At 34.6% G+C, this 20,818-nt stretch overlaps 2 protein-coding genes across 5 annotated transcripts in view; one reads left to right on the top strand and one right to left on the bottom strand.

Annotated features, from left to right (window-relative positions):
• PPP3CA (protein phosphatase 3 catalytic subunit alpha) overlaps nt 1–20,818 on the top strand; it is a 310,204-nt gene that overhangs the window by 14,323 nt on the left and 275,063 nt on the right. The window lies entirely within an intron of this gene.
• On the bottom strand, nt 4,190–8,988 carry LOC118353087 (glutathione S-transferase P-like). The gene has a single exon (XM_049105100.1). It carries the CDS (start codon nt 7,711–7,713, stop codon nt 7,036–7,038), a length of 678 nt encoding a protein of 225 aa, XP_048961057.1. The 5' UTR covers nt 7,714–8,988; the 3' UTR covers nt 4,190–7,035.

The following is a 20,818-nucleotide window of genomic DNA, read 5'->3' as shown; positions in this document are numbered from 1 at the left end:
TATTATGGAATTTGACCCCTATTGCATGAATTTTGAAAATATGTTTAATACAGCATTTGTCACATTTAAGTCTCTGCGGTTTATTAAAATACAAGTTCTTGAGAGCAGATAGAACATTTTTTATTTATATGTGTATTCTGAATGCGTGTTTGGTCTATATAAAGTTGATTGAACTAAACTGAACTACTGAAAAATCCCAATGATACTTTCCATAGCTTTGTATTTGCTTTACCCCAGTACGGAACACTCTTGCTCATTATCCTGTCCTTCTTCTGTATAAAACTTTTCTGATATCCTCAGGCACAGCTGTGTGCCATACTTCTTATACTTTGTGTATACAATATATCATAAATATTCACAACAAAATTTTCTCTTTGTTAAATTATCCAGGACAAGGCTTTATCAGCTTCATCTCCCCTGTGCTTAGCATGATGCCTGGCACATAATTAATCATAGTCTCCCCTCCCCTTTAGCAAATTGACTGGAAGAGATATACCTGTTCATCACAAAGGCATAATGATGTTAGTACTTCTTTTTCTCCCTCTCTAATACACTTTTTATTAATGTAGTTCAAGTTGGATTATTTTTTTCCTAGTACTCTCAACTGAATGGAATACCTGACCTGTTCATCTTCCTCCCCAGGCATGTTCATACAAATCTATTAAGCCAAGTCTCCTTCACTCTGGATTTTGTAGTTGCTTTATACAATTCTAAACACAACCTTTAAAGGAATACCTTAGTCTGATTTAAATCTTGTTTATCTTGTCCTCTGGTTCTAGCCTTCTTAGATCTTTTATTTAAAAAACATCTGGATTCTTTTACTTCTTCTGTTTAGTTATTTGCCCAAGTTTTTGTCCTTACTAGATTTTTCTAGGCCTTCTACTTAAAACTGGCAACCAAATGCATTTTTGAAGCCAATTTAGATGAATAAGTTTACAAATCTTTATTTAAAGTTCTGGATACATAACATGGGAGAAAGTCCCACTTGTGTTAATAAAAAGCTTATGGCTTCTGTACAGAAAAAGGGGGAGTGCTTGAACAATTGCTTGTCCTTGATCTTTTCCTTACCTAGTTAGTGTATTTTTCTATGACCGTACTTTGGAATGATAATTTTTTTTAAATGTTCAATGCTTTTGCCTACCCTGAGATTTATTTTAAGTTTTTGTCATTTTAGGCAGTAGAAGATTGAATTTTCCAGACATAATAATTAGAGAGTTGGTATACTTATTGCTGGCATATGGTTTGTCATATATTACATTGCAATTATTTTTGAAAAGAATACTTTAACTTGTCAGGTACTTTGCTTCTTCTTCATAGTATCTTCCTCAAAATAAATAAATAATCAAGTACCTTTATATATTTTTGAGATTTCTATTCTAAAAATGTTAATAATATTAATGTATATGCCCTGTACATGCATTATATAGTTTTATCCTTCTAGTCACTCTAAGGCTAGGAGAGATGCAGTACCTTTTGAAGGTCACACAGGAGGTAAGTAGTGTAGCCAGTATTTGGATTCCAACAGTGTTGACTGGAAATTCTGGGCCTTTACCACCATAACAGTATGTTGAATTGCACATAAAGTCAAATTCATTAGGTAGCATCAATGAGTTGATAGAAAATAGACTTTATTAGGGATTTGTTTTCATATAAAATATTGTTACTGCTGGCAGTCATTTTAGTATATTATCATTGGCTTTTTCTGTGAGAGAAAAATCTGGCACTTTTGTGGGACATGCATTTCTGCTTCCTTTTTAGAAATGTGAGCCCAGGGCTCACAAACAGTGGGACTAGACTGTAAACTAGTCTTTACTTGGGATTAATGACTTAATCATGATGTTACAGGACAACCTAATATAAAACATAAGAAGAAATGCTGTGAGATACATAAAGAAAGTATTTTTATTGGACCTTGAGTTTTTCCTGTAATCAAAACTATGAAAAAGTAGCTATTGTGTATATTGTTGGCCTTTGTTTTAGAGACTTTGCTGCTTTATATTCATTTTCGTATTTTTGTCACTAAAGCAAATAAAGGAAGCCACACATAGCTAAAGTGAAAGCCACTTCAAGGAGACGTCACATGAAACATTTTGAGGAGGGAGTTATGTGGTTTCATTGTGACATTTTAGATGCAAATGCAAATTATTTTGAGATCAGAATTTTTCATTTACCACTTATAACTCTTCTGTACTATGACAAATGCTTGGGACTAGCCTAGTTACACTTTTCAAGTGATGTTGTAATTATTTAAAGGAAAGGGTGATGATTCAGATTCAGAATTTTGATACTTCTCTGAGGCAGTTGATTAAGTAAATTTATATATTTGTTCACATGATTACTGAACACACATCTTATCCAACTGAACCTGGTTTGACTGATTTTGAGAAGTCCTGCAGCTCAATTAGTTGCAGTTACAGGCTCAGGTGGAATGGAAGATTTAGCACCCTGCCTTGATTCCCTGAGTCTGTAAATTCAGGGCGCTTCAATTTCATTCTGAGGCCTGTGGCTGTCCCTTGCTTCATGGCTAATACCTCTATATGTGGGAAAATTTCTTCCCTGCTGGAATCAGTTTGGGTTCGTATTTCCTTTTCCTTTCTTTATTTCCCCCTGTGACATTTCTGTGAACCTTAGACTTCAAATATGACCTTTATTTGGTGGTTTCTTAAAAGAGTTCATTAACACATAAAAGAAAAAAAGTAGATAACTTTAATTCTTAGATGCCAGTACAACTAGGGCATTTTATTGACAATTCTTGTGTTATTAACTTATACATATTGAGGTGTAAGGCATTTCATGGCCTAAAAAAACCAAAATATATATTAAAATTTTTCTGCTATGTATGTTTATTTTAATCCTTGGCCTAGACCTTGCCTGAAATAAGCCTTACCTTTTAAGGAAACTGGTACTAAGATATGATTATGCCTGGAGTTTATTACTGTACACATAGATAATTTGAATGCTATTAGTATAGGAAAAAGTATCAGGTAAATCTGTATTTAAAAAGGACTATGTAAGTAAAATAATCAATGACTAAGCATTCCAGTTGCGTGAGCAATATGTAATAAATATGCATTTTAAGTATGGCTTTCATTTGTATCCTAAGAGTGTAATTGTGAAGTAGAAGATTAACTTAGTGCCTTTTTAAAAAAGATATTATTTATTTATTCATGAGAGGCAGATGGAGAGAGGCTCTCTTGTGGGGAGCCCAATGTGGGACTCGATCCCAAGACCCCAAGATCAAGACCTGAGCCAAAGGCAGATGTTCAGACACTGAGATAGCCAGGCATCCCAAGAGTGCTTCTTTTGAGGATTTCCCTAGTAAATACAACTTCTGAACTCACCTATTTTTACTCTTTCTTGAATAATGAAGGAGGCTAATATATTTGTAGTACGTTCCAGATTGTAGAATTTTTTCTTATGGAGAAGAGGCATGTCCCTCTGAGTCCCATTGAATTACAGTATTTGATTACAAGTCAATTGGAATGGACACAAGTGAGACTCAGTATGACATTGCTTCTACATATTCTTAAAAAATGGAAATATGCTTAAGTTTTTAGTACACTATTTTTAATAATTTTTCCTTTCACTTTTATGCTAAACTGTGTTTTATGAAATTGTATACTTCTGTGCGAAGTTTCCAGCTCTGAAGTTTTATGAATTATTTCTTTCTGGAATCATGGAATTATCTTCAATAATGGATATTTTTAAATGATTGTATAATCATGTTGTAATTACATTACAGGTAATAAAGGTACCATCTGCTCTTATTTGAACTTCTGTCCTATGAGGAGATAACACCAGAAGTGATATTTTGCTTTTGATTATTTGGCATGTATTCAAGACATTACTTTCCTCCTGCACTGCTATCCCCAGCTACTGTTCAGAGATTTTCATAAATGAAGGGAGTGAGTAGGAGGAAAAGCCATGTTACTTGTAGTCAGGGCAATAGTGAAGCAGTTAGAAGTGGTGTCTGTCTATAGGTCACCCTTACTTGATTTGTGTTGTCATGAAGGAAACCTTTTTATGCATTTCTCTCAGGATATGCATTCTGGAGAATTCACTATATGCTACTTGTTGCTCGCCCTTTCTTCCTTGTTCTTCTTCTTCTTCTTCTTTTTTTTTTTTAAAGTCTTATTTATTTAAGTAATGTCTATACCCAACGTGGGTCTTGAACTCACATCCATGAGATCAAGAGTTGCACACTTCTCCAACTGAGCCAGCCAGGCACACCATACTTCTTGCTATTTCTGATGGAATCTGGTCTAGAATGTTAAGAAAGAGGTAATGAAAAGCACTAGGATGGTAGGGTGATGGCACACCCTCTTCTCCCTGCTTGTTTCCATTTTAGAAACACTTTGCCATTCTTTTTACTCCTCTTTAAATTGGTCTATTGGGTTAAAATTAAATTTATCTTTATGATGTGACCTGCTTGATTTATTTTATTTATTTATTTATTTATTTATTTATTTATTTATTTATGTATGTATGTATTTATTTATTTATTTTTAATGCTGTTTCCTTTAATCCCTGTAGTTACCCTTGTAAGGTAATTAATATGGTGATTAATATGGCATCCTCTTCTGAAGAGGAGACTGTGGGTCAGAGAAGTTACTTGTTCATCATCACAGAGCTAATCAGTGGTGAAGCTGAGATCCAAAAACAGAACATTTAAAAATTATTTTGAAGGATAGCGAGCATTCATAGAAGGTGAAAGAAGAGCAGTTCACGCCGTATATAGGTTAATAAGCACTGACATACCAAATTTCACTATATTTGGTTCCCTATGCTTTTTTTTCTTTTCTTTTTCTTCACTGAAGTGTTTTAAAGCTGCTCCCAGATACCATGGTATCAATAATGCAGATTTCAGCTCTAGAGCAAATGTTTTATCTCTCCAAATCTTAAGTATAAGAGATAATTACATAATATGAAGACTGAACAAGTAGAGGCCATATTTTTCCAGAATACAAGTTATGTATCTGCGATGAGTGGTTTTTTTTTTTAAAGATTTATTTATTCATGAGCGACAGAGAGAGAGAGAGAGAGGCAGAGACACAGGCAGAGGGAGAAGCAGGCTCCATGCAGGGAGCCTGACGTGGGACTTGATCCCAGGTCTCCAGGATCATGCCCTGGGCTGCAGGCGACGCCAAACCGCTGTGCCACTGGGGCTGCCCCAAGCGATGAGTGTTTTTGATATGGGTGGTCATCATTTGCTGCTCATTTATGAATAAGATAGTAATAAAACAGATAATACTTATTGAGTTCTGATTCTGGGCTAGGAACAGCCCCTCATGCTTCATGCATATAAGTTCACTTAGTTCACAGGAACCCTGTGTTATATAATCATTTCTTGTGGGTTCAAGTTACTTTTTAAAAATAATTATCTTTTTACATAGAAGTAAAATATACAAATTACCTTAAATTGTAATATCCCTTCTACCCCTTTTCACCTTTCATACTAGTAAGTTACTAATGGAGGAATGGAAGGTTGATGCTCAAAGTGTGGTCCATAGGCCAGCAGTATCTGCATGGCCTGGGAGCGTGGGAGAATTACAATCTCAGGCCAAATCCCAGAACTTTTTTGAGTTAGAATCTGCATTTTAAGTAGGATCCTTAGGTGATGTATGTGCATATTAAAGTTTGACAAGCCCTGAGTAGCATTTAAATGGTGCCTGTCAAGTGTGGCTGCACATTCCAGTCACTTGGGAAATTTTTAAAGCTACAAAGCTACTAATGCTCAGACCTATCCCTGACCAATTGAATTAGGCTCTTCAGGTGAGGCCCCAGCATCATTTTTAAAAGTAAGTCTCAAAAAAAAAAAAAAAAAAAAAAAAAAAAAAAGTAAGTCTCCCAGATGATGCTTATGTTGAGCCATGCACTGGTTTAATAAGACTGGAGTATGTGTCCATTCTGTTTCAGCTACTCTGAACAAAGAATCTCATTTCGCAAATCATATTCAAAATGATGCCATCAATATAAATGAGAATTGAATATGAAAGAAATTCTAGGCTTACACTTACTTTGGTGATGGTAATTAATTGATGACTCTACAGAAAATAATTCCCTTTGATGCAGGACTGAAGTTCACTGTTCTTGGCACTAGGGGATGAAAAAAGAAAAATTTATTGTCTATATTTGTTGCATTTTTTTTCCTTCAGGTGAAGAATTACACAGAGGGAGGCAGGGAGATATGAAGTACAAAATGTATAAAAACTGGACCAAGATCATTAAATAAATTCATGAGGTTATTCTAAATGAGATTCTAAGTATTTTAATTTTCTTTTCCTGTGTGTACATGGACGTTTGCTTTTCCTTAAGTCAGTATCTCTAGTTCCAGGCACAAATTTTGTTCATTTAGCTGTATTGAGTGCTTTAGTAAATGCAGCCAAACAAAGTAGCAGAAGGAAACTGAACAGTGGAAAGAGATGGGTATTTTTGTGCTCTTTACCCTGACTTGCATATGGTGGAGTGGTTGAGAGCATGGGCTCTGAAGCCAAACTACCAGCATTGCATGCTAGCTCTGCTGCTTATGTACTGTGACCAGGGGCAAGTTAATTATGTGCCTCAGTAGTTCATTTTTCTAATCATGAAACAGGGTAATAATAGCACCTACCTGTAGAGTTGTTGAGATGATTAAATGGATCGATATATTCATAAACACTTGGAAGAATGTCTGGCACCTAGTAAGCGCTATGTTTTTGCTGATGACAGTACTGTTGTAAATATTCCATACCTCAAGTAAAGGTGGCCTGTAAGTGAAAGCATAGACCCTTATTGTAACGGTTTTACCATTTGAAAGATTCTTTAGGGTTAAAATGGGATTTTTTTGTTCAGGAACACTGCATCCCTAATTTAGATCAGGGACACATTGCTGTTCAGGCATATATTCTGATTCCATTTCTTCCTTATTACGGTGGGTAAGTGGGTTAATCAGTCCACCCTTGACTGAAAGAGGGAGGGCAGTTAATACTTAACATACAGACACAACCTGAGTTTGTTGAAGTACTTTATTTTTTTCTCACTTGAAAATTTTACTGGTCAAGGAGAAAGGATGTCAGGCAGCCCACCAGCTTCCCACCCAGGGTTCCATAAACTCTCACTGCTTCCCGTTGCCATTGATGCTCTGGGGGATGCCAGGAATGCCTTGAGCTTGGGTCTGGCACTGAGGCATACCACATAGGCTGAGAGCAGGGGGAAGGAGTCCAGGCAACTGTGGGCCAGGACTTGTTGAATCAGCAGCAAGTCCAGCAGGTTGTAGTCTACGAAGGAGATCTGGTTGACCACGATGAAGCCGTGGCCCCCCTCATTCTGGGACAGCAGCATTTCAAAAGGCTTCAGGTAACCTGGTAGTGCCTTCACATACTCCTCCTTTCCTGCTTCGTAGTTAGTGTAGATGAGGAGGATGTATTTGCAGTGGAGATCCTCTACAACATCGTTCACTACATCCAGCAAGGCCGCCTCCTGCTGGTCCTTCCCGTAGAGCCCAAGGGAGTAGCCCAGGTGTCCTAGGATGGCATTGGACTGGTACAGGGTGAGGTTTCTGTCCTGGAACTTGGGGAGCTGCCCATACAGACAGAAGGCCTTGAGTGAGTCCTTCATCCCAGTCTCCATGGTCACCACCTCCTCCTTCCAGCTCTGGCCCTGGTCAGCCAGCAGCATGTGCATGGCCTTGCAGCGCCTTTGAACAGGGAAGTAGATGGTGGTATAGGGTAGCATAGTTGCAGTGCAGGTGGTGGTGGCAGTAGCCGTGGCGGTGGCGGCAGCAGAGCTCTGTTGAAGTACTTTAAATTCCTTAAATAAGAGGACTGAAAAAATTCACATTTTTGTCTTTAAAATAATTGCTTTCCCCAAAGCCCTGTAGTAGCACGTTTGAGTATTTTTAAAGCTATTCATTAGATTAGTAGCAGTTTATGGTTTGGCTTCATTTGAGCAATGATTGTAGACATGGAGGAAATCTGGCAGACGGATTAGAAGGCTGGCACAATAGACCTGGGGTCACTGGAACATTGGAATCATCAAAGGTGGATACTGCAAGGGAGCTCAAGGTGACATTTTAGCCCAATACCTTTATTTCACAGATGACCAAAGTGTGGTGGAAGTGTGAGCTTAATGGTCTTAGGGAGAACTGCATGTTCTCCTTTCACTCATTATTGATACTTTTTTCATTAATCAAATACCTTGTATGCATATATGGTGCATACATATGACAGATGTAGCAAAAATCAGGTAATAGTAACATTGAAATTTTCTGCAGTAATATGTTTTTGTGTCTTTTAATGTCTCCCTCTTCAAAGTTGTGATATCAACTAAATATGTTACTTCTTTGTTGCATGCATTTGGAATAGACTGTGCTATCTATTTTTTTTTTTTTATGGGCAAGATTAGGCGTGTTTTTGTTGGCCTAGGAAAAGTTGCTATGTGAAGAGAGTGACTATTACATTATTTATTTAACATTTAACCTGAAAGTCAAAATGTGTTCAAAAGAGCTCATTTGACAAGGGTTCTGAGTCAGAAGTATTAAAGGACAAATGAAACAACGATTTCTTATTCTTAATCAGGTTTGGGGGAGAGGGCCAAGCTTCTGCAGGGGAAATGACTATAAATGGTCTTTGCATTTAAGACATCCTCTGTTGCAACAGCTGCCTTTCTGGTTGGCCTGGTTTTCCCCTTTCTTCACAGAGTATTGCTGCTAAAAACACCTTTCTCTTGGCACTTGAACTCTACCATTTGACTCTTCAATTTTCTGTTTCCTGCATAAAATTAAATTTTCTTCCTTTTAATTTTGAAGCTTTGTGCAGCCTTGGTGCCAAGCTGCTTGCCTTTGTTTTCATTGCGATATTCCCATCTTGGGGGCTAGTTCACACTGGTACTTGGTATCCTTGGAAGGATTCCCTCGTTTTCCTGCCAGATGACAACAACAAATGATCCCAGCTCCTTGGTCCTTTTATAGTTAGCTTCTTTGGGAAGAAAATTTAGAGAAAGAAAATTAAAAATAAATTGTATTCAACACTGAAGATGGAATGACATTCCTCCCACTGATGGACTTTTTGGTCCCTGCTGATATTTTTAAGCCTGTAGGGTAAGAATTGCTTTTTCTTGCTTTGGTGATATTATAATGCTGCCAAAGGAACACCTAGCTCTAATTCACCTGTGAAATACTCTTGTGTTTGTTTTCTCAAATAAATATATGTAGTTTCTGAACTCTTGTTGTTGTTGTTGTTGTTGTTTTTAGGTGTCAGTTGTACCAATAGATTTGTGTTTCTCCTTTTTAATTCTGAGTTATAAATGCACAAAAATAATATGTATGAACATATTTATTTCTGTAGCTGTGCTGTCCTGGAGTTTGCTTATAAGCATTATCATTTGTGACATATAGGTGAGAAAATGGAATCTTTTGGATCACACAGATCACTGATGGACATAAAAGCACAAATCATATCCACTGTATAAGAGTTTTTTGATAGAAAATAGCATAAATCTCATGAAAAATAGCATTTATTGGAATTGGAATTCCTTACCCCTCTGGGATGCTTTCTTCTTCTCTGGCTTTTAAATCATGCAGGCTTTATTTATGTTGGAGGAAAGATACCCACCAGGAAATCTAGACTTAAATGGTCTTTCACTAGAGGTCTCAGAATAGGCCTCACCCATATATATCAAAATTCATATGATCCCTCTAAAAAGATTTTGATTAGATCTTATGCCTGTCCCCCTTGGATCAGTCTTTATATCCAGGTCTGCCTATTGACAAAGTAATGACAACCTAATTACAAATTAGGATATTGCTTGTTGAAATCAAGCTTAAAATGAAGGAATAGCTGTGATGTGTCATGATTTGGTCAAGCTCTTGTAGTCTGAAACTTGTCCTTTTTCTACTACAAGTAATTTCCTTCCTAAAACCATGACCAATCATCTGGAATCTGAACCGTCTCCACTGCAGGAAACACATTGAAACATTATATCTTTTTTTTTAAATATACCATTGAAAATATTCTATGGCCATGCTGATTTGTTTTCAGAACACCTTCCTTTAGCACCTATACTGTTTTAATTTCAATAAACTGTGTAATTTGACAAATAAATTTCACTTGATTATGTTTCAAGGTAGCTGCTTTTGGGTAGCTTATAGGGAATGCCTCCCTAATGCTAATATCTAATCTCAAATGTAAACTTTTTAAATCACATTTAGGATAAATTACTTCTGGATTTTTTTTTTTAATGTACTACAAATTTGTATTTGTAAATTCTCAGTGGTTTCTGTAAGACAGAATCCTATTTCCTGATCTTGTTCTTAGATTTGATGATTGTTGTGTACTTTTGAATACTAAGACTTGTAGCTGGTCTAGAGATTTGTTGAAATTAATGAACACATAACAGATGTTCATGGGTGTGAGTTACTCTTCCACTAATTAGTAGCCTTTCCTTGGAGTCATGCCTAACAGCTAAATATCAGTAGACCATAACCTTAGTCACGTTTTAAATAACATACCACGAGCTTTTAAAAATAATAATGTAATTTGTTTCTCATTCTTTTTGGGGGCCACCCATTATTGAAGGAGGATAAGATAATTTTCTCTTCTGTTCTTCCTTTTTAAGCCAGGCAGCTTTTTTCAATCTGATGTAATTCTGAGAGAGAATTCTTTGCTTTCAAAAGCTTAGGAGCTCATAAGAAATTTTCTCAATGTGTGCTTGCTTTTAAAATATTTTTTCTGGGGCAGCCTGGGTGGCTCAGCGGTTTAGTGCCACCTTCAGCCCAGGGCATGATCCTGGAGTCCCGGGATCGAGTCCCACGTCCGGCTCCCTGCCTGGAGCCTGCTTCTCCCTCTGCCTGTATCTCTGCCTCTCTCTCTCTCTCTCTCTCTTTCTGTCTCATGAATAAATAAATACAATTTTTAAAAAAGTATTTTTTCTCTTTATTATATTCTCATTTGCTATCACTTTATTTATTTATTTATTTATTTATTTATTTATTTATTTATTACTTTTTAGTCAAGAGGTTGCTTGTCAAGCAGAAATGGACCTAGTATACCTTGAGAGCTGTAGAAGCCTGTGTGGAAAAATTTAGCAATATAGAGAGTTTGGAAAAAGAATCTCCAAATTATCGTTGTGCATTTGTTAGATTTTAGGTCCTTTTGTGCAAAGTTGTGTGCAAGTAGTAATATATAGTGGGCAGAACTTTGGACTATGAAAATTCTTTTGGAATTTATAGTGGATTTTATATTTACATTAAAAACAAAATGCTATTAACTTATATTCAAGCATAAGGTTGTGGACCATAACTTTAAGAGAACTATCAAATCTTAAACTATCTTTTAATGACTCTGTTGCTGGAAGACATCTCTTATATTTCCTTTCTTGGCATCTACTTCATATCCTTATTTTAGTGCTGTGTACTGATATACAAAAAGAGCAATTATTACAGTACTGTGTGTGTGTGTGTGTGTGTGTGTGTATATATATATATATACATGCATACATCTATATATCTCCCAAAAAATACAATATTTAAAAATAAACCTGGGCAGCCCTGGTGGCGCAGCGATTTAGTGCTGCCTGCAGCCCAGGGCGTGATCCTGGAGACTCAGGATCGAGTCCCACGTCAGGCTCCCTAGGTTGCATGGAGCCTGCTTCTCCCCCTGCCTATGTCTCTGCCTCTCTCTCTCTTTCTGTATCTCTATGAATAAATAAATAAAATCTTTAAAAAAAATAAAAATAAACCTAATAATTTTAATAAAGTTCCAAGATTAATAGTTTATTTTAAGATTGGATAGGTGAATATGATGCCTACCTCTTATCAAGTTGACCCAAATCTAAGTACATAATTAATAAAGCCTGTTTGCTTACCACTTCCATGATTTCTTTTTTTTCCCATGATTTCTTTAAAAAATATTTCATAATTTTAGGATTTTTTCACGAAATATTATTTTTACTTAAAATATTTAGTAGTTGAAGTTCCTTTTGTTCAGTGTGCTATAAACTTATTTAAGAGAATAATTTAGTTGGTACTGGTATTTTGTGAGGCCAGGCCTTTTATAAACAAATGTTCAGAGGTTATTTCAGTAGTTGAACTTTTTTCATACCATTCAGTGGTTTACGTTTTACAGATCCATTTCTTTAAAATACAGATTCAATATTTATTCTAAAACATGCATGTATGCTATTACTTTTAGTGGGTGATTTGTATCCCAAAATGGCTTTAATGTATTATTTACTACAATAAACTTTTGTTAGACAGTGAGAAGTAGCAATAGAGAACACTTGTTTAATAGTTATATGTATTAGGTATTATTCCAAATTGTTTTTCATGTATTAACTTATTTAATTTTCAGAACAATTCCAAGAGGTAGGTAATAATATTATCCCCATTTTAACAGATAAAGAAACTGAGTCACAGAGGAAATAACTTGCTCAATGTCACACAGTTTATAAATGTTGACATGGCGATCTCAACCTAGAGACTGTGGTTCTGAAGTCTACTGTTATACATTATGCCTCTCTAAAGAGACTGGGGCTGTCCCCAGGTGGATCATCAGATGGACCTAAATCCACAAAAATGCAGTCTGTTAAATAGGATCCTCTGATTTTGTTAAAAGGGGCGCTGATAATATTGCCAGTATCCAAATATTATGTGATATGACAAGTAATACTATTATATCATGTATATTTTGATATGACATTATTTCTACATTAAATTTTGAGCCACAATCCTTAGAAATCTAATATAAAGAATGACTGAATACACTAAAATGCATAGAATGGAACCATATAAAGAGAGCTTGCAGAGGCAGGGAATGTTTAGTCTAGTATTTAAGATCATAGGGAGACAGGGAAATTCATTTGTCCACTAACTTTTCAGAAATACATGAAATTTAAGGAAAAACTTTACTATCTTGATTATGGATTGAATTAGTTGAAATTACATCACCTTACAATTAAAGAAATCGCAGGGTTGCATGTGTGTATGTGTGCATGCATGGATGGTTGGGAATGCTGAGACAAGAAGCCCCAAGACCATGTTTAAGGGACAACACATGATCTAGTTTTATTTGAGGATTATTTGGCAGGCTTTGTCTCACTGACTGCAGTTGGATTATATAAAGTGATTGTGGGAAGTTGGGAAGTTTTCTGAGAGGAGGGTAGGGTAAATGCCATGAGTGGAATATTAAGGAAAAAATATTTAAAGACAATTTCAAAGACATTTGTTGTCTGTGAAAAAAATAAAAAATCTTTTGCAAAAAGTAACTTTTTGGGGGTATTAGTGCTTTTGAAGTTAATGCATGTGTTTTTCTCAAATGCTTCATCATGAAAGAGAAAAGACTGCCTTGTGCATGGCATCAGGGACTAAGGAAGTCTACTGACATTCAAATTACAGATGTACAAATTTTCTGATAGTGTTTTTAAATACCAATGTAACTAAAACATGTTTGAGGATAGTTGTAAATTCATATAAGTACTTGGGCCTAGATTAATGATTGAAGCACCTTTCAGATTTGATTACTTACCAACATTTGCATTTTCTCCTGTCCACCTGTGTTCTCTATTTGGTTATTTGACCTCTGGACATTAGAAGAACTTTAGAACATGGTGGATTGTTTATTTTTATTTATTTATTTATTTATTTATTTATTTATTTATTTATTTATTTTTTAAAGATTTTATTTATTTATTCATGATAGTCACAGAGAGAGAGAGAGAGGCAGAGACACAGGCAGAGGGAGAAGCAGGCTCCATGCACCGGGAGCCCGATGTGGGACTCGATCCCGGGTCTCCAGGATCGCACCCTGGGCCAAAGGCAGGCGCCAAACCGCTGCGCCACCCAGGGATCCCATGGTGGATTGTTTAAATTCAGTGACACCCCCATTGGTAGAATTCATCACCTAATCCAGTGTCCTGTATTCAAAAAGGAAACCTTTTTTCTCCTTGTTTCCCCTGAATATTCATTAATACCTTCCATTTCAGTAATAATAGAACTCTGGTTTTTAGTTGAGCACCTTGCTGCCCAGCCAGAGAGCACATTTCCCAGCCCCCTTTATAGCCAGGTGAGTGCGTGTGACTAAGTTCTGTCTAGTAGGAAGATATTGGAGTATTGAGTGGTGCTTTGAGATATAGCCTTTAAAAAGAGAGATAACACATCCCTCTACCCCCATTCCTTCATCCTGCTTCCTGGAATGCAGTTATAATGGCTGGAGCTCTGACAGCCATTTGGGGTGAGAATCATACAGTAGAGAATAGGAAGTAGTCAGCTAAAAGGAGTCTGAGTCCTTGATGACTTTGTGGAATTGCCATACTAAATCTGGATTACCCTGTTTGATTTATTTTCTATGAGAGAGGCTTCAACTTCTATCTTATTTAAGCCATTGTTATTTTGGGTTTGTCATATGCAGCTGAATCTAATTCTAGCAGATGTAATTCCTTTTCCATACGAAAAAGTCAGTGAATAGGATCTTTTTTGGATACTTTATTTATTGGCTTTATTCTCATGGGCATATTTCTGCATCCTAAATGAGGGACTCGGATTCCCACATGTAAATGTTAGTGCATAATCAGAAACAGCAAAGTACATATAGGAAGAAGAGCATGAACTTGACTTCAAATTCTACTAATTATGTGATCTTGGCTTATTTAAACCACACTGAGTCTCAGTTTTTTTTTTTTTTTTTTTTTGCAAAACTAAGATTGTAGTGTTTTCTAAAGATTATTGTGGAAGAAAATATAAACACTTGGCTCAGTGTTTAACACTTACTAAGCTCAGAATTTACATTTGTTAATTCCTGTTATTCCATTATATTGAAGGATCTAAGATCATGTCAAATGGCATAGTCCTCTCATGGCTTTGAGGAAATAAAGAAGGCAGAAAAATGGACCATTTGAGGCATTGGCAGAAAAAAAAAGTGAAGGAATCTTATGCCAGGTAGGAGGGCCTCCACTAAAGGGCAGTCCTAGAAGACTACCAACAAAAAGGTAGATAGCAATTCATTGAGATGTGAAATGAAAAGTGGGTTTTGAGGATTTAGTATTTATGTCTTAAGGCTAGTTTTAGGATTTTATATACAGAGAACAGACAATGATGTAAGTTCGTAATCCTCTCACTAAATAGGACTGTGATGCTTAAATGAAAAATCATTTGAATCAAGAACTAGTTGTTTCTAATTATTTTGAAAAAATACAAATAAAATATAGTTGACTTGTGAACAATGCAGGCGTTAGGAGTGCTGACCCACCATGCAGTGAAAAATCTGCATACAACTTTTGACTCCCCCAAAACTTAACTGCTAATAGCCTACTTTTGACCAGAATTCTTACCAGTAATGTAAATAGTAGATTAACACATATTTTGTGTGTCATATGACCAGAATTCTTACCAATAATGTAAATAGTAGATTAACACATATTTTGTGTGTCATATGTATTGTATACTGTATTATCACAATACAGTAAGCTAGGGAAAAGAAAATGTTAAGAAAATCATAAGGAAGAGAAAACACATTTGTAGTCCTGTACTGTATTTATTGAAAAAAAAAACCCATGTATAAGTGGATCTATACAGTTTAAACTATGTTGTTCAAGGGTCAACTGTATATTGTCCTGCTGCAGATCAGTTTTTATGAGAAGAGAATAAGCAATGACTCTTATAATGAAGGAACATGGTCATTCAGATAATTTGAAGAAATAGTTTGGAGGAATTTTTTTTTATTGTATTTTGCTTCTAATCTCTTTGTGGTTCAAATGAAAAAGTAGAAAGCATCTCATAGGGATTTTTTGTATTCCTTTAAAATATATTGAGTTAGGTATTTTTTATTAAATTATTTAAAATGATAAATGGTGACAGGGGTGTTATAATGCCATGTAGTTTTCACCGAAGAGCAACAAGCAACTCAAGGTTTACCATTTTGAAAATTAAATCTTTTGGTTACTTGGCTGGTAATATCTTCCTAATTAAAATGTAATATATTAGAAGCCTAATTCCAAAAGTTATTCTATAAAATCAACATATGTTGAAATATGTACAGTAATGTTGCCAGTACAATTGTTAGATAGTGTAGGGCAAACATATTTTAGCAAATATCTGATTCCCTTCAGTTTCTGGATTGTGTCCCAGTTTTAAATGTAGGGTAGGCAATGAAATTTCTGGGCATTAAATGCACTTAAAAATTGCAAATTCAAAAAAAGAATTGCAAATTCATTCTATTTTCTCTCACAATTTCTTGACAACCTCTCTTTTTTCTTGCCGTACAGTAATGACTCTATTCTCCTAGTGTTTGTCCATCAAGTGAAGTGCTGCTTAGAATAGGATCAGTTTCCTCCTTTTTCCGGGGTTCATTAATCACCTCTGGTTGACATTTAATTATTCCAACCTTCATATTCACAGCCATTTAAAAATTAAGTTTAATAGAGTTTTAAAAAATCCAAACAAGGTGTATCTTACATAATTTTATTCTCACTTAAAATTCAGTTACTAAAAAAACCAGCATGGCCATTTGCTGATAATAAATCATGCCTTCTTCCAGGAATTTTAAAAGTCTGTTTAATGGGACTCTTGAGTAGACAGCTGTGCAGTCTGAATTGCCATAGACTCAAAACATTTCAGATGTAAGGTTCTACCAACATGTGCTGATCTCCACACATACTGCTAGAAGTTGACTGGGGAAGTTAGGGCTGGGATGGTCTCTTGCAACACAAAACAACATAAACTGAAATTAAGACAATATTGTATAACATCTCCATGTCTACCATATTTGCAGATGTCAGCTGTACAAATGAGAGCATTAATTTGAAACTTTAGAAAGTGACCCTTCTAAAATGTAGTACATCTGAGACAGGAAGGTGACTCTCCAATTGCTTTAAGTCAGAATTTCATTGGTTTGTCCCAGAGATTAATTCCAAATATTGAATTCTCTAAGAACTCAAAATTTCTTGGTATTAGAGACTAAAAGAGAGGTGTTTATAATAGAAAAAGTGCATCTCCAATTGTGACTTTTTTGTAATGAAGAATGATATAGCTTCAGGAAGATGCAAGAATTTGGAAGGTCTAGGACAAAGGATTTGATTAGATAGGAAAAAAAGGAAATAAACTTTTGAAAATGTATTAGAATGCTCTTAATAACTTGCCTTATTTTTTGGTTTACATTTTCAAGGTTCTTTTTATATTTCATTTGTCTTTTGTATCCAAAATATTGGTATGTCAAAGACGTAAGTTTGGCTCTGACTACTTTTTAAATATCTGTATTGTTGTTGCCTGGTGTGCTATACACATTTGTTACATGTTTTTATGCATTATTTTCTCTGTTATTTGTCCCTGTAGTACTAATTTACACAGTTTCTTTTAAAAAAATCTCATTAGGGATTTCTAGAAATTTTTTCAGAAAAGAATTATACAGCTTAACTTTCCAAACAAAATTTTACTAAAGAGTTATTTTAATTTTTTCATTTTAAACACTAAGTGAATGGTCATTCATCCAATATTACAACTACAGTAATTCATGAATTTTAGTTTTATAATAATGTAAAAATTGGGTTGTAGATACCTTATTTCAGACATTTGATTTTTCTTAGATAAAATCTCTTCTCCAAGGTGAATTCTTCTATTAACTATTTATTCACAAAATAATATTTGGTAAGTTTTAGATTTCTTTTGTATGCCTCATATACCATAAATTTAAGTTATAATTGTGTACTCAAAATGAATATGGAATTGATTATAAAGATCCATGTTACATAATTGCAATATTTGCATCAAACAATAAGTATGCTATATAGATGTTTATCTCCTTTATCATGTATTTAATTCAGGAACAGTATATAGTTTAAATCAAAATTATATGTGATCTTTTTATATTCTTCTCATTCACTTCTCATTATCTTTTTGCATATAGATTAAATGAGGTAGCTGTGTGAGCCACCTAAAATGATGCTTGGCAGTTAAACATTCATTAAATGTCAACTATTTTAATATTTTAATGACATGTATATATATATATATATATACACACACACACATATATATCCATACACACATGTGCATACACACAAGGATATGTAGTAATATATATATTACTACATATACATATGTATATATATGTGTGTGTGTGTGTGTGTATTTATATACCTGATGGTAGAAGGTTGAATCTGGATAGCTTATGAATGGATTTTCTTTTTTCTTTCTTTTCTTTTCTTCTTTTCTTTCTTTTCTTTCTTTTTCTTTCTTTCTTTTCTTTTCTTTTCTTTTCTTCTTTCTTTTCTTTCTTTTTTCTTCTTTTCTTTCTTTTTTTCTCTTTTTTTAAAGATTTTTAAAATTTATTTATTCATGATAGACACAGAGAGAGAGAGAGAGAGAGAGAGGCAGAGACACAGGCAGAAGGAGAAGCAGGCTCCATGCTGGGAGCCCCACTCCAGGATCGCGCCCTGGGCCAAAGGCAGGCGCTAAACCACTGAGCCACCCAGGGATCGATCCCTCCCTCTTTCTTCCTTTCTTTTCTTTTCTTTTTTTCTTTTCTTTTTTTCTTTCTTTCTTTTCTTTTTCTTTTCTTTTCTTTTCTTTCTTTTCTTTTCTTTTCTTTTTCTTCTTTTCTTTTCTTCTCTTCTTTCTTTTCTTTTCTTTTCTTTTCTTTTCTTTTCTTTTCTTTTCTTTCTTTTCTTTCCTTTTCTTTCGTTTTCTTTTCTTTTCTTTTTTTTCTTCTTTCTTTCTTTCTTTCTTTCTTTCTTTCTTTCTTTCTTTCTTTCTTTCTTTCTTCTTTTTCTTTTCACTTTTTTCTGTTTGAGAAAGAGGGAGTGCAAATGAGCAGTGGGGAGGGGCAGAAGAAGAGGGAGAGTCTTAAGCAGACTCCCCGCCCTGAGAGCAGAGCCCCATACAGGGCTTGATCTTACCACCCTGAGTTGAAACCAAGAGTGTGACAGTTAACCAACTTCACCACCCAGGTACCCCATGAATGGATTTTCTGCATATCTCTATACCTACATTGAGTGGAAAGAGATTAACTTAAAAAGATATAATAAATTGATTTGCTTATGCAAGTTGCTAATGTACATGTTTGTTCAGAACTTGAGCTTTACCAACAAAAAATGCAACAACATTCTGAAAGATGATACCACAGTGTTTAGTACTATCTTATAATATAGAAATGGACCATGGCTTGGGGATCAGAACACCTAATAGATAGCCGTGTGGCCTCAGATAACTTATTCAATCTTTATGATTTCTAAATTTCTGGTTAGAGAAGTAGGGTTAATACCAGTAAATTGATAGGGCTAGTTGTAAAGACTAAATGGGATAACTTAGGTAAAAAAAAAAAAAAAAAAAGGCATGGTGCAAACTTTTTACTTCTCTTTCTCCTAGGCAGAGAAGAGAAAAATGGCAGGAATGTAATAGAGCAAAACTGAATATATAGCACTGTATTTTCATAATTTTTGAAAAACATACACTGACCTCTTAGAATTTTAGCTATAGTTGGGTTCATTGGCAAGTAAGAAAGCCAGAAATGATAGATTATCTGTTCCTTTTCTATGATTTATTTAACATAGTGAGAATTGACTAATGCTTAAGTTTTAAATGAGTCTCCTTTCATAAAACTTAATTTTTTTGTGATTTTATTCTTTGCTTAAAAAAAGATTTTAGCACTTCTCACTATTCCATTTAGTTTTATTAAATTTTCTACTCCTATCTTTAGGATGATGAATTTCAAGTAATCTATTCCATCTCAGATACATTAATATAAATTGTATCTTGCCAAGTAAATCTGTAATTTTTATTTAATTTGAACAAGATCCTTGGATCAAAAAATGTTTATGTATATGTTAACTCTGCTGAAATTTGTCATGGATTTTATGTATTATTCCCAAGTAATTTTGTTTGATTAAGGCAAATAATGTTAATTTATGAAATCAGACATAAATCCTTTTTTTTCTTATAAAATAGAGTTCTATAGTTACATTCCTTATTATTCTTGCAGGACAAGTATCACTTTTTGAAAAGGTTTAATGGCTTGTATGATTACATTAATAATTCTATAAGCTAAATTGATCAGCATTAAAATAGAGCTTAATAATTGTCATTATGGGTTACTGAGAATTTGTTTTTTAAAAACATTTAACCCTATTTACATTTTTGTAGATTTCTATTAATTGTGAGAGATTTAAAAAATCTTGGCAGTGAAAAACAAACTATGTAGAAAAACAGGAAGTTAATCAGTGACGGCTTTTCTTTTTACTTATACAAATACAATTATCAGTAACACTGCAGTTAAAGAAAGTGCAACCGGCATACTTTAAACTGAGTAGATATAGGTAGGTAACTTGATAATTCATTGAGTTTTCATAATTGTACTTGGCTTAACAATTCTTTATATATTGATCTTTTCATATAAGACACAGGATATAGAATTAAAGTGTTTGAGTCTATTGAATCATTGCGATAAGTTGATAGATACATGCTTTTAAAATAGAGTAATATGTAACATACCTTTAACAATTATTTTTTCTTAGTGGATCAGTGTGTGTGTGTGTGTGTGTATGTGTGCGCGTGCGTGTGCATGTATATCTTTATTTTATTTTTAGGCAAGGCCACATTTCTTTCTTTGTAGTTAGTGTCTCAGTTTGCCATACTTAAGAAAGTTTTCCCTGAGCCGTAGAGCAAGATGAAGTTTATGGGACTGTGAAGTGTCTTCCCTTTGCTACCCAGTATTTTGCCTTTTGTGTTTCAAGTGTATATATGAAACCTATATCACAACATAACTACTTCAGAGCTTGGATGTACCTACTTCAGAAGGATTATGCTTCTTATATTCTATTATTTATGCATTATTGTCAAGTAGAAAGCTTTCTTATT

This window comes from Canis lupus, chromosome 32, assembly GCF_003254725.2.
Source record: "Canis lupus dingo isolate Sandy chromosome 32, ASM325472v2, whole genome shotgun sequence".
Lineage (NCBI taxonomy): Eukaryota > Metazoa > Chordata > Mammalia > Carnivora > Canidae > Canis > Canis lupus.
Note: the sequence above shows the minus strand (reverse complement) of the source record. Positions and strands in the feature narration are given on the sequence as shown.

Bases quoted from the DNA above. Each gene is read 5' to 3' on its own strand.
- LOC118353087 (XM_049105100.1), bottom strand. From the start codon at position 7,713: ATGCTACCCTATACCACCATCTACTTCCCTGTTCAAAGGCGCTGCAAG.